At 42.5% G+C, this 12543-nt stretch overlaps 1 protein-coding gene across 1 annotated transcript; it reads left to right on the top strand.

The window, feature by feature from the left end:
- Positions 1-8139: 8139 nt before the first annotated feature.
- tmem18 (transmembrane protein 18) lies at positions 8140-10010 on the top strand. The gene is made up of 5 exons (XM_021600786.2): positions 8140-8318; positions 8690-8807; positions 8960-9014; positions 9129-9222; positions 9323-10010. The coding sequence occupies exons 1-5, from the start codon at positions 8226-8228 to the stop codon at positions 9419-9421; spliced, it is 459 nt and encodes a 152-aa protein (XP_021456461.1). The 5' UTR covers positions 8140-8225; the 3' UTR covers positions 9422-10010.
- The last annotated feature ends 2533 nt before the right edge of the window (positions 10011-12543 follow it).

The raw sequence follows: 12543 nt of genomic DNA, 5'->3' as shown, positions 1-12543 counted from the left end.
GGCATAGCACAACCCCAGTGGATTTACAGCAGATTAATGTATTTTCAGAATATCTTCTAAATGTAATATGATAGAAAGAAAAATGTATGTTTCTATGATAAAGAAAGCTGACAGCGAGAAGTTAACAGTGAGTACAGCATATCTTCATGTGCAAATAGACAGATGGATTGTGACTAAAATGCCAGTGATATGCTACCAAAGAACACACACTGCATCTCTCTATTGCCTATATCTGTCTTTGAAAGTCTGTTTCTATGCGAATAAATACAATTTAAACTTATGCCTGAGGCTACTATGTGCTGTATTATAGCTCTACTGTAGAGTATGTCTGTGTTTTTTGCAGTATATATATTATAAAACTTCTGACGAATACCCATTGGTGGAAAACCTGATGGTCTTTCCACAATGTTAGCTGGAGGCTGAAACGCAGACGAACCAGGAGGTACGATGATGCGAAAGAATGGTGCTGTTAAGATCAGAGATGTATCTCCTGAGTACACCAAGTAGTAAGACTTACAGGTCTTCGTTCTCTTTTGAGAACCTTAATGATCTTCAAATGGAGTCAGACAGCAGTGGTGAGCCAGTCCAGGGTGAGCCAGTCCAGGATGAAGTGGGCCTACCTGCTGGGACGACCACCGAGAAGGAGCTGAGTGTAGAGGGAAGCGGTGTGATGAGGAGGGTTGGCGTAAAGTGCAAACAGAAGGATACGTGCTCTAGTAGCTCAGAGATGGAACATGATGAGAGTTTGGATGTACAGTGCCTTGCGAAAGTATTCGGCCCCCTTGAACTTTGCGACCTTTTGCCACATTTCAGGCTTCAAACATAAAGATATAAAACTGTATTTTTTTGTGAAGAATCAACAACAAGTGGGACACAATCATGAAGTGGAACGACATTTATTGGATATTTCAAACTTTTTTAACAAATCAAAAACTGAAAAATTGGGCATGCAAAATTATTCAGCCCCTTTACTTTCAGTGCAGCAAACTCTCTCCAGAAGTTCAGTGAGGATCTCTGAATGATCCAATGTTGACCTAAATGACTAATGATGATAAATACAATCCACCTGTGTGTAATCAAGTCTCCGTATAAATGCACCTGCACTGTGATAGTCTCAGAGGTCCGTTAAAAGCGCAGAGAGCATCATGAAGAACAAGGAACACACCAGGCAGGTCCGAGATACTGTTGTGAAGAAGTTTAAAGCCGGATTTGGATACAAAAAGATTTCCCAAGCTTTAAACATCCCAAGGAGCACTGTGCAAGCGATAATATTGAAATGGAAGGAGTATCAGACCACTGCAAATCTACCAAGATCTGGCCGTCCCTCTAAACTTTCAGCTCATACAAGGAGAAGACTGATCAGAGATGCAGCCAAGAGGCCCATGATCACTCTGGAGGAACTGCGGAGATCTACAGCTGAGGTGGGAGACTCTGTCCATAGGACAACAATCAGTCGTATATTGCACAAATCTGGCCTTTATGGAAGAGTGGCAAGAAGAAAGCCATTTCTTAAAGATATCCATAAAAAGTGTTGTTTAAAGTTTGCCACAAGCCACCTGGGAGACACACCAAACATGTGGGAGAAGGTGCTCTGGTCAGATGAAACCAAAATTGAACTTTTTGGCAACAATGCAAAACGTTATGTTTGGCGTAAAAGCAACACAGCTGAACACACCATCCCCACTGTCAAACATGGTGGTGGCAGCATCATGGTTTGGGCCTGCTTTTCTTCAGCAGGGACAGGGAAGATGGTTAAAATTGATGGGAAGATGGATGGAGCCAAATACAGGACCATTCTGGAAGAAAACCTGATGGAGTCTGCAAAAGACCTGAGACTGGGACGGAGATTTGTCTTCCAACAAGACAATGATCCAAAACATAAAGCAAAATCTACAATGGAATGGTTCAAAAATAAGCATATCCAGGTGTTAGAATGGCCAAGTCAAAGTCCAGACCTGAATCCAATCGAGAATCTGTGGAAAGAACTGAAAACTGCTGTTCACAAATGCTCTCCATCCAACCTCACTGAGCTCGAGCTGTTTTGCAAGGAGGAATGGGAAAAAATGTCAGTCTCTCGATGTGCAAAACTGATAGAGACATACCCCAAGCGACTTACAGCTGTAATCGCAGCAAAAGGTGGCGCTACAAAGTATTAACTTAAGGGGGCTGAATAATTTTGCACGCCCAATTTTTCAGTTTTTGATTTGTTAAAAAAGTTTGAAATATCCAATAAATGTCGTTCCACTTCATGAATGTGTCCCACTTGTCGTTGATTCTTCACAAAAAAATACAGTTTTATATCTTTATGTTTGAAGCCTGAAATGTGGCAAAAGGTCGCAAAGTTCAAGGGGGCTGAATACTTTTGCAAGGCACTGTATATCTATATATATCTAGTCACTTTCATAACTCTATCTCATGTACATATTACTTCAATTACCTTGACTAACAGGTACCCCCTGTGTATAGCCTTGCAATTGTTATTTTACTGCTGCTCTTTAATTATTTGTTACTTTTATTTCTTATTTTTGTAGGTATTTTTCTTTAATCTGCATTATTGGTTAAGGGCTTGTAAGTAAGCATTTCACTGTAAGGGCTACACGTGTTGTATTCAGCGCATGTGATTTTATTTGATCATTACCCCGTAGTATGCACAGTAGGCTGGAGGGAGGAGGTGGTGTCAGTGGATGGAGTAGGCAGGTGGGTGTTGGGAAGGGCAAAGTGGGATTCGTTTCAGGAGCTGAGTGAGCAGGTGATGGCTCGGGTGTATATGAGAGGGGATGTGGATAGTATGAATAAATGGGTGAGAACAGCGTTAGTGGGGACAGCCACTGAGGAGGAGGAGGAGGAGGAGGAGGAGGAGGAGGAGGAGGAGGAAAGGGAAAAGAGGTCATGTTGGCATCGGTTCTGTGACACCAATGGAAGGGCGACACCTGTGGGAGAAGTGTGGGGGATGATTAAGAGGACAAGTGGGGTCAGAAGGGAGTGGGATTATCCAGTGTTGACGATCGGGAAGGATGTGGCAGTAACAGATGAGGAGAAGGCATAGATGATGGCCAAAACGTTTGTCCAAGTGCATAGCTCGGCAAATTTGGCAGGTGAGGGGGAGAGGGGGAGAGGGGCAGAGGGGGAGAAAGGGAGAGGGGGAGAGGGGGAGAGAGGGAGAGGGGGAGAGGGGGAGAGAGGGAGAGGGGGAGAGGGGGAGAGGGAGAGAGGGGAGAGAAAGGAGCATCCTGGAGTGCTGGATAGGAGGGAGGATGTAACTGATGAATGCACCATTTACCATGGCAGAGGTGAAAAAGGTAAATAGGTTAGGTTGTGGTAACTTCACCTGGGAAAGATGAGGTGTGCTATGTTATGTTGGCCCATCTTAGTGATGGTGCATTGGATAAGGAATTGGTGTTGTACAACAGAGTGTGGGAGAAGGAGAAACTACCAGGCAGTTGGAAGGAGGCAGTAGTGGTACCAATCCGGAAGCCAGGAAAGGACCCAACGAGGCCAACAAGCTATCGGCCAATAGCTTTAACATCACATGTATGTAAGATTATGGAATGTATGATTATGGAGACGCTAACTTACTTCCTGGAGAGCAGGGGGCTAGTATCGCCACATCAGAGTGAGTTCAGGAAGGGTAGGAGAACTACAGACTCAGTGATCTGCTTAAAAGCAGAGGTCAGGAAGGCTCAGGTGAACAAGGAGTCTGTTGTAGCTAACTTTTTGATGTGGAGAAGGCGTATGATATGATGTGGAAGGAGGGGCTGTTAATCAAGCTTGATATCATTGGGTTAGGAGGAAGAACGTACAACTGGATAAAGGATTTCCTGTTTGGAAGGTCTATCCAGGTGAGGGTGGGAAAGTTTATCAGGCAGCTACTTAGTGGATAACGGTAGACCAATGGGGAGGGTGATTCGTCCTCTGTTGTTCTCAATCACGATCAATTATGTTTACTCAGGTACAGACGGATATTGGGAGGTTGTTATTTGCAGATGATGGGGCCTTATGGAAGAGGGGAAGAAATGTGCCATACATAGTCAGGAAGGTACAGGAAGCAATTGATGAGGTAGAGCGGTGGGCATTAATGTTGGGATTCAGGTTCTCTGTAGAGAAATCTCAGACAGTGTTCTTTACCAGGGTGAAGGTGGGAGATGAGGTATGCTTGAGGTTATATGGGAGAAACTTGGAGAGGGTGGGGGCCTTCAGGTTCCTTGGGGTGTACTTTGACACTAGACTGACCTGGGCAGAACACAATGAGAGAGTGGTGGGAAAGTGTAAGAAGGTGCTAAATGTGATGCGCTGTCTGACGGGGAAGGAGTGGGGGGGGGGGGGGGGGCTGGGCGTTCCTCATTCAGGACCATGTATGTTGTATTGATCCGATCTGTAATAGACTATGGCAGTATAGCGTATGGTTCGGGCAGCCAGGACCCCATTGTAAAGGCTAGATGTCATACAGGGGCAAGGACTCAGAATATGTAGTGGGGAGTTTTGGACCTCCCCAGTGGCTGCACTACAGGTGGAGATGGGGGATATGCAATTGCAGATTAGGAGATAGCAGCTGGCAATGGATTAATGGGTCAACCTACAGGGACATGGGGTGTCTCATCCTGCAAAAGGGATTTTACAGGCATGCTGGGAACATGAGCGAAGACAGAACACGAGCTTTGGGTGGGTGGGTAATACCCAGGTGAAGGAGATGGGACTGTATGGAAGGGAGGTTAGTCCAATGGTAGCTATTCCTGTAAATCCACCATGGCTACTCCCGCCTCCAGTAGTTGATCTAGAAGTGTTGGAGAGACTACAGGAAGATAGGAAGAGTGTTGATCCATCTGATTGGTTTAACCCTTGTGTTTAACCCTTGTAAAAAATGACTCGCCACTATGTTTAACAGCAGAGAAAACCCACTAAATTAAATTTTTTCAACTTGAAATTTGATTACTTTTCCTAGAGTGACCCCAACATTAGAAAAAGTGAAACATCGCCTTTGTTCATATTTCCATGAAAGCTGTACACTAGGGTACAAAGATTGTCTTATGGTCATTTTTGACCCGGCAGTTATAAAATCATTTACACACCACAAATTGAGATGATGTGTGCTACTGATTGAACTCAGCCCCCTGCACTCCTCACAACAAGGGGGAGAGAGGCCTTCTCATCAAAGCTTGTCTTCACCCCCACCATCACTCTAGTTTCTTACCTCCCAAAGAGGAACAATAATGCGGCCCTCCTGAGCACACTGCAAAAAATGGCTGAGATCAGTGATTGTGAGGACAGGAAGCCAGCCATCATCCTGGACTACAACCACAACAAAGGAGGTGTGGACAACCTGGACAAGGTGATTGGAACTTACAGCTGCAGGAGGATGACTGCCCGCTGGCCCCTGGTCATCTTCCATAACACCATTGATGTGTCCTCATACAATGCCTTCATGATATGGAACAAGATCAACCCTACCTGGATGCCTGATAAGTGGAACAAGAGGAGGGTGTTCCTGGAGCAGATGGGAAATGCACTTGTAACCCCACACATTCAAAGAAGGGAGCGCCTCCCCCGCACTGCAACCTCTGTAGCGCTTGTGAAAACTGTTCAGGGGGCTGAATCTTGTTCTGATCCACCTGAGGCTGCAGCTGAGGCAGGCAAGAGGAGGAGATGCCAATTCTGTCCCCCAAAGAAAGTATGTCAAATAAATACTATGTGCTGCACATGTGGAAATACATCTGCAAAGTCCATCCACACACACTTGCATACCGTCCTACATGTGCTAATTAGAGTTGATTGATTTATGTTCTTCAAGTTTTTATTTAGTACCTATTATCTTATTTTATTCTTATTTATTGTTGTTGTTTATACACCTTGTGGGTGGGGGCAATGTTTTATGACTTCTGCCGAAGTCAGCCCCTCTCCTTGTTCGGGAGACGTTCCGCATCGATGTCACCCGGCTTTCTAGCCATCACCGCTCCACTTTTCGTATATCCATTTGTTGTCTTGTTTCCATACACACCTGGTTCACATTTCCCCAATTAAGCTACTTGTATTTAACCCTCTGTTTCCCATCATGCTTTGTGTGTAATTGTTTTTATGTTAGGTAGTGTTAGTTTACACGCTCTACTTTTATGGTCTGTTTTTTTGAGTGCGTTTGTTTCATGTAGTGCTCTCGTTTTTGGAACTATAATAAAAGTGCACCTGTTCATTGTATCTGCTCTCCTGCACTTGTCTTCACCTCCAATACACCATCCTGACACAATGGTTAAAAAAATGGGAGAAGGCTAGTATTTTGTAGTTGAATTCCTCAATGTACAGTATATATGAATACATCACTATGTTGCCAAAAGAATTCAAGACTGTTATTGTTCCCCTTCAATAAAATCCATTCAAACTACTTTCTGCACATTTCTGCTACTTTCTTAGGCTATACAAGTGCTATCTCTTGCTAAAAAATTATGTTTACACCTATGCAGTACCTTTAGCAATAATAATAATCCCAATAATTAACCTCTACTTTAGTAAAGAAACAATTATGAAATGTGTGTTGTAATAAAAACGAGTGGTGTCCACTCATTAAATGCAGTCTTTCTGCGTTGTGAAGAGGGAAAACCCAGATATTCACAAAGTTTGTGTTGAATGAGAGGTTGTTTCTTCATGCAAAATAGATTTGGGGTTTAAAGTTCAATTAAGCTGCTTTATGTTAGGGGTTTAGTGAAGGCTGGTCATTTTTGACCATTAGGACAAGGGGAGTATTCAGAATGTTAAGACTACACAAGGGTTAAGAGACGTCTGGATACTGTGTATCAGGATTTTGTGGCCATTTACACAGATAGTTCAAAATATCCAAGGACAGGACGCACTGGGTCAGCATTTGTAGTGCAGGAATGTGGGGTGGGAGTCAGGAAACATATTACAGATCATCTGGCTGTATATGTGGCGGAGCTGATGGCCATACTGTTGGCATTTTTATTTTATGTAACCTTTATTTAACTAGGCAGGTTAGTTAAGAACATATTCTTATTTACAATGACAGCCTACCAAAAGGCAAAATTCCTCCTGCAGGGACGGGGGCCTGGGATTAAAATAAATAAAAAAAATAAAAAAATATATAGGACAAAACACACATCACCACAAGAGAGACAACACAACACTACATAAAGAGAGACCTAAGACAACAACATAGCATGGCAGCAACACGTGATAACACAGCATGCTAACAACACAACATGACAACAACATGGTAGCAACACAACATGGCAGCAGCACAACATGGTAGCAACACAACATGGCAGCAGCACAACATGGTAGCAGCACAAAACATGGTACAAACATTATTGGGCACAGACAACAGCACAAAGGGCAAGAAGGTAGAGACAATACATCACGCAAAGCAGCCACAAGTGTCAGTAAGTGTCCATGATTGAATCTTTGAATGAAGAGATTGAGATAAAACTGTCCATTTTGGGTGTTGGTTGCAGCTTGTTCCAGTCGCTCGTTGCAGTGGGTGGAGGAGGTCAAGCCAGACTGAGTAGTTATTTGCTCTGATTCATGTGCAGTGTTAATGAGTGTCCAGTCTTTTAGCTAACATAGCAGACATGACCTGCTTTATGAGGTGCTACAAACCCATGGCAGGATTAGACAGATGGGTGTACAGATAAGAGTTACTCGGGTCCCAGCCCATGTGGGGGTAGAGGGGAACGAGGCAGTTGATTAACTGACTAAACAAGCACTTAGAATTGGGGATGTTGATGTTGATGTTGATGTTGTAGTTTCAATGAGCAAGACAGAGGCCTGTGGAGCATGTATTGCTATGGTGTGGCCAGTATCAGAGGGAAAGAGAGAGGCTGAGATCTAGTATGAGGGAGAAGGAGATACAGGAAATTAGTTTAAATAATATATAGAGTAAAACTTCATTAGATGTAGTCTCAAATGTTTTGTTATCTTTTTAAGAGCAACGGGCTGACAGTTAGGATTTAGTTTCTCCCTGTCTCTGGCCAACACTCCAGTACAGTAGGTGGCGGTAATGCACCATGACGTTGGATGCCAACCACCGATAAACCCCACCGAAGAAGACCACACACTCCAGTACAGTAGGTGGCAGCATTCAACTTCAACGTTTGTTTGCGGACCGCCACTATATCATAGAAGAAGAAAAAACGGTGACGTCAAGTTTCAGCGACGGAGGGGGCGTTTCTTCCGCATTCGTTTCTTGTGTTTACACAGTAGTTGTGAACGTGTATTTTGTCAAGATGATTGATCAGAAAGCACAAAATATAAGCTCTATTCCAATCGATGCATTTAGCAATATGCGAATCACATCAATATGGACATTTCTGATGTCTGTAAGTTTGGTTTGTCTTTCTTATTCCTCGGAACGTTCTCTTTGATGCTAGCTTGCCTTAGGAAAGATGAGTTAGCCTAGCTAGCTTAGCTTGAGAGCTAGCTATCTTTGTTGGTTTCTCTACTAGTCAAAATAGAGAAATATCTTACAAGATAAAATAGATTAAGTTAAAAAGATAGGTCTGACCAGTTATCTGGTTGTTGTGAATTTAGAGTGCTAGCTAGCTAGTATTACAGATGTTGCTTATGAGTTAGCTTGCTGCTTATCTAGTAGCTAGTATCAGTGCCAACCCACTGTCCTCTAACACGATGCTGTTGATTGTTTGGAAATGTAGCTAGCTAGCTAAACCACTGTTTATTCTCATGTCTGCAGATACAGTGGTCTGAGCCGTGGCTTATTGGACTTCTGGGGTTCCATGCTGTCTGTCTCCTTGCAACTCTCCTGACACGTAGATTCTACAGAGTGCAAATATGCCAGTTCCTGGTTATGGGTAAGTGGATGTGTGTTTCAACTGCTAGCATTGTATAACATATTGTTGGTTATATGTAATGTGATCTGTAAATGTTTAAAAAACACTACACATTTTATACAGAAAAATGTATTCATGCCATCCAGTAATTACTGTTTCCTCTCTCTCCAAAGTATGCATGGTGTACAGCGCCGAATATCTGAACGAGGTGGCAGCCATGAACTGGAGGTAAAGATCTAATTGAGCTGCACTACATGGTATACTAGGAGAAAATATGTTGACTGTTTTTTTGTTGTCATTTAGTTAGTGTGGTGAGGAACAACTTATTTTATCATTTCACAGGTCATTTTCCAAGTTCCAGTACTTTGACTCAAATGGGATGTTCATATCTTTGGTCTACTCCATTCCCCTTCTGCTCAACACAATCATCATTGTTGTAAGTTTTAAATGTCATTCTCAACCATTAAATCCCAAGTGAAACAGAGCTGATCCTAGGCTTGTGTTAACAGATCTGTGAATGTGTGTGTGTCTCTCAGGCGTTGTGGGTGTACAGGACGTTCTCCACCATGATAGAGCTGAAGACCCTGCAACTGAAGAGAAAGGCCCGTAGAGAGCAGAGCAAGAAGACTGACTAATCACTTTCCTCTGGGACCTCCATTGAGATCAGTGGGGTGCTGATGCTGGGAATCACCTCAACTGGATCCATGTTAACTTGGCTAACATGGTGCCACATCAGCATCACACAGCAAACATCTGCATCACAACATGGTTGGTTCCAGTGCTTCGACTGCCTAAACTTTTTGATAGGTAGATCTGTACTGTGTTTGTATTAACTACAGTATGAGAAGAGTGGAGGGGGTGATCACTATTGTCTTCCATCTTTTCAATGGGTAAATCTCACACCTGCGTTGCTTATATACTTGCCCAAGTTGACTTCCCTCTGCAAGTCAACAGACTGGATGGCTGAAGAAGTATGGCTGTGGTAAAGTTGCCTTTTTTCATTAAGTGAATATCGTTTGATGGAATACAGTGTACATATAAAACATTTATTAAGGGGACCAAATATGTTATCAAACATTTATAACATTTTTTTCTTCATATTATGTGATGAGAAGGTAGCCTACTTGTTTTGCACAACAGTGTAATGCTCATGGCAAATATTGTCGTTATTTTGCATGTAGTGATAATGGTTATGGAAAATAAAATGTTGTATTGAGGCATAAATGCAATTTTTTTGAACCCCTTATATAATGTGAATTCATGGAACCATGTGAATCCACTCCTGCACTTGTTCTGTTCTCTACTAGTCCACAATAGGGCGATAGTGACCCAATGACTACATGCTCTGTGCTCCAACACCCTCTGCGGGGTCGTAAAACAACCAGATAAATCTGGTTTTCATGGGAAATGAAAAAAGAGGAATTTAACAAGGCGGCACTCCATCTTAACTCCTCCCCCATATTTACTGGATTGGTTCAACGGTGCAGAAGAGAACCTCCCCAGACACTTTTTCTCCTCCCCGGCGGGACCAGAAATGCCGCTACATTAGGTTAGTGCTCCATAAGGAGAGACATCAAGGATCAATAGCAAAGGAGCCTTTAAAGATGATTAACAGTGTAGATGATGCTACATTGAACACATCATTTATTTCACCGGGTCAAAGCAGATAAAATACAAAGGGTATTATCATGTTGATCTTTGGCAGATACTAAGAAAACCTAAGCTACATTTACAAAAAGGCCGACCCTTTAAAAGAGGTCCAATAACTCACACCCCATTTTTCACTCTTTATCTCAGAGAGAGGAGGAACATCTGATTCCAGCTGCGGGTTATTTATTCACATTCTTTATTTTCCCAGATGCGTCCGACGTGTATTGGAATGCGGTTCCTGTGTTGGTATGCGGTTCCTTACTTGATCTGCCAGGGTTGATAGCTACGGACGTGATCATGTTCTCGGCTACAATCATGTTCTGAAAGTCATCTGAGGAGTTAAAGAGGAGGAGGGGCTTGGAAGGGCATTCATTGTCTCTGGTCTGTGGGGTTGTTGCATGCCGAGGCCTGATGTTTTCCCCCTTCAGGATAGCTATGCAGTGATTCCCCTGACAAAAGAAGGGCTTTATAAGTCCTCCTCCTAAGGCGAGGATAGACAGGTGCTTGCTCATCCACACAGGTTTACATGCTTGCACAAGACCTAATCTTCTGAATATGTTCTGGGATATAAACTAATGTTGGAATATGTAAAATCAAAGAAGTTACCTAAGAGGTTTCAGATACAGGGAGGATTGCATGGAAATATGAAAAGAGACTATGGAAACCATATGTGGTAATTTATCCACTTCTGAATTCTAAGCACAATATAGATTTGAAAAAGCTAACAGGTGCTTTAAGCTCTCGTCCAGTTGTATTCTGTGCTTGTGAGCTCGCCTATTTTCTGACAAAGTGCCTTGTCAGGGTTTGCGGTGTTGTGGCCTGCAGATGCCCAAAACCTCATGTTGTTCGGATCCGTGAATGATTCACCACCCATCTCTCTCACCTTGTAGGCCTTGTCAGGGAATTCCTGTTTGATTCCATTCCCAGATTCCGGCCTGGCCATTGCAGTGCCGAGGAAACTGTTAGAAATGTTCCCAACCTTAGTCCATGTTGTGAATCGGATTTCAGACAAGCATCTGCAAAACATCCTCACAAACCCTTGGCACAGGTCCCTGGCAAACCCAGTTGAAAGAACAAGGAGCGAGCAGATACTGCCAGCTTTTAATAAAAGATCCCCCTCAACCCCTGGAAACTTCACCCTGTTGCAGTGCAGATTATTATTACATAGATGCCTACATGCTTTGACCGTATGGGAGTTGCCAAGTGAGCTGGAATCAAAGTAGATCTTACAGATGTTTTTGATTGCACCCCCATCTGTGCTGAATGACAAACCAAATAAACACCAAACATTGTATATATATACCTGGGAGATAAACAAATGCTCTAATTCTGTTTGCTTACAACTTAAATCAGTAAGCAGTAAGCAATGACAGTAAGCAATGACATCACAATATGACTATTAGTTGATCTTTCTTGGAATCTCTTTCTGTGCGCTGTGCTCTTTCTCAAGTGCTTCCCTGACTGTGTGAGATATAATGAGGTCATAAGATTAGACTTTGCTATACCAGTATATAATTAACCTGGCCAGGTTGGAGAGGAGAAAGGTGGTCAGTGCTACATGCAGGTAGCCTAGCGGTTAGAGTGTTGGGGCATAAACCAAAAGGTAGCTGGTTCAAATACCTGGGGGGACAAGGTAAAAAGAAATATGCCGATGTTCCCTTGAGCAAGGCACTTAAACCTATTTTTTTATTTTTTAAAATTCAAGCTGCTTTATTGGCATGAAAATCATTGTGTCAATATTGGCAAAGCAACAATGCATACAATATACATTGTAATAAAATTATAAACAATAACAAATAATATAAAATGGTAGTAAATAATAATACAAAATCAAATACAAAAATAACAACATAGTAGAAATGTAATAAATTTAAAAATCTAAACATAAAAATAATATAAATAAATAATTTGCTCCAGGGCTGATCCTGTAAAACAACACATTTTACTGCACCTATCCGGTGTATGTGACAATAATCATCTTATTATTATTACATAGATGCCAATATGCTTTGTATGGGAGTTGCCACTAAGTGAGCTGGAAACGGAGTGGACAATCACAGTAAACTGAGTTTACTGTAAGTGTCCTTCCCTCATTATTGTGTTGTAA

Source organism: Oncorhynchus mykiss, chromosome 4 (genome assembly GCF_013265735.2).
Source record: "Oncorhynchus mykiss isolate Arlee chromosome 4, USDA_OmykA_1.1, whole genome shotgun sequence".
NCBI lineage: Eukaryota > Metazoa > Chordata > Actinopteri > Salmoniformes > Salmonidae > Oncorhynchus > Oncorhynchus mykiss.
The sequence above is the reverse complement of the archived record's forward strand: the minus strand, read 5'-3'. Positions and strand labels throughout refer to the sequence as shown.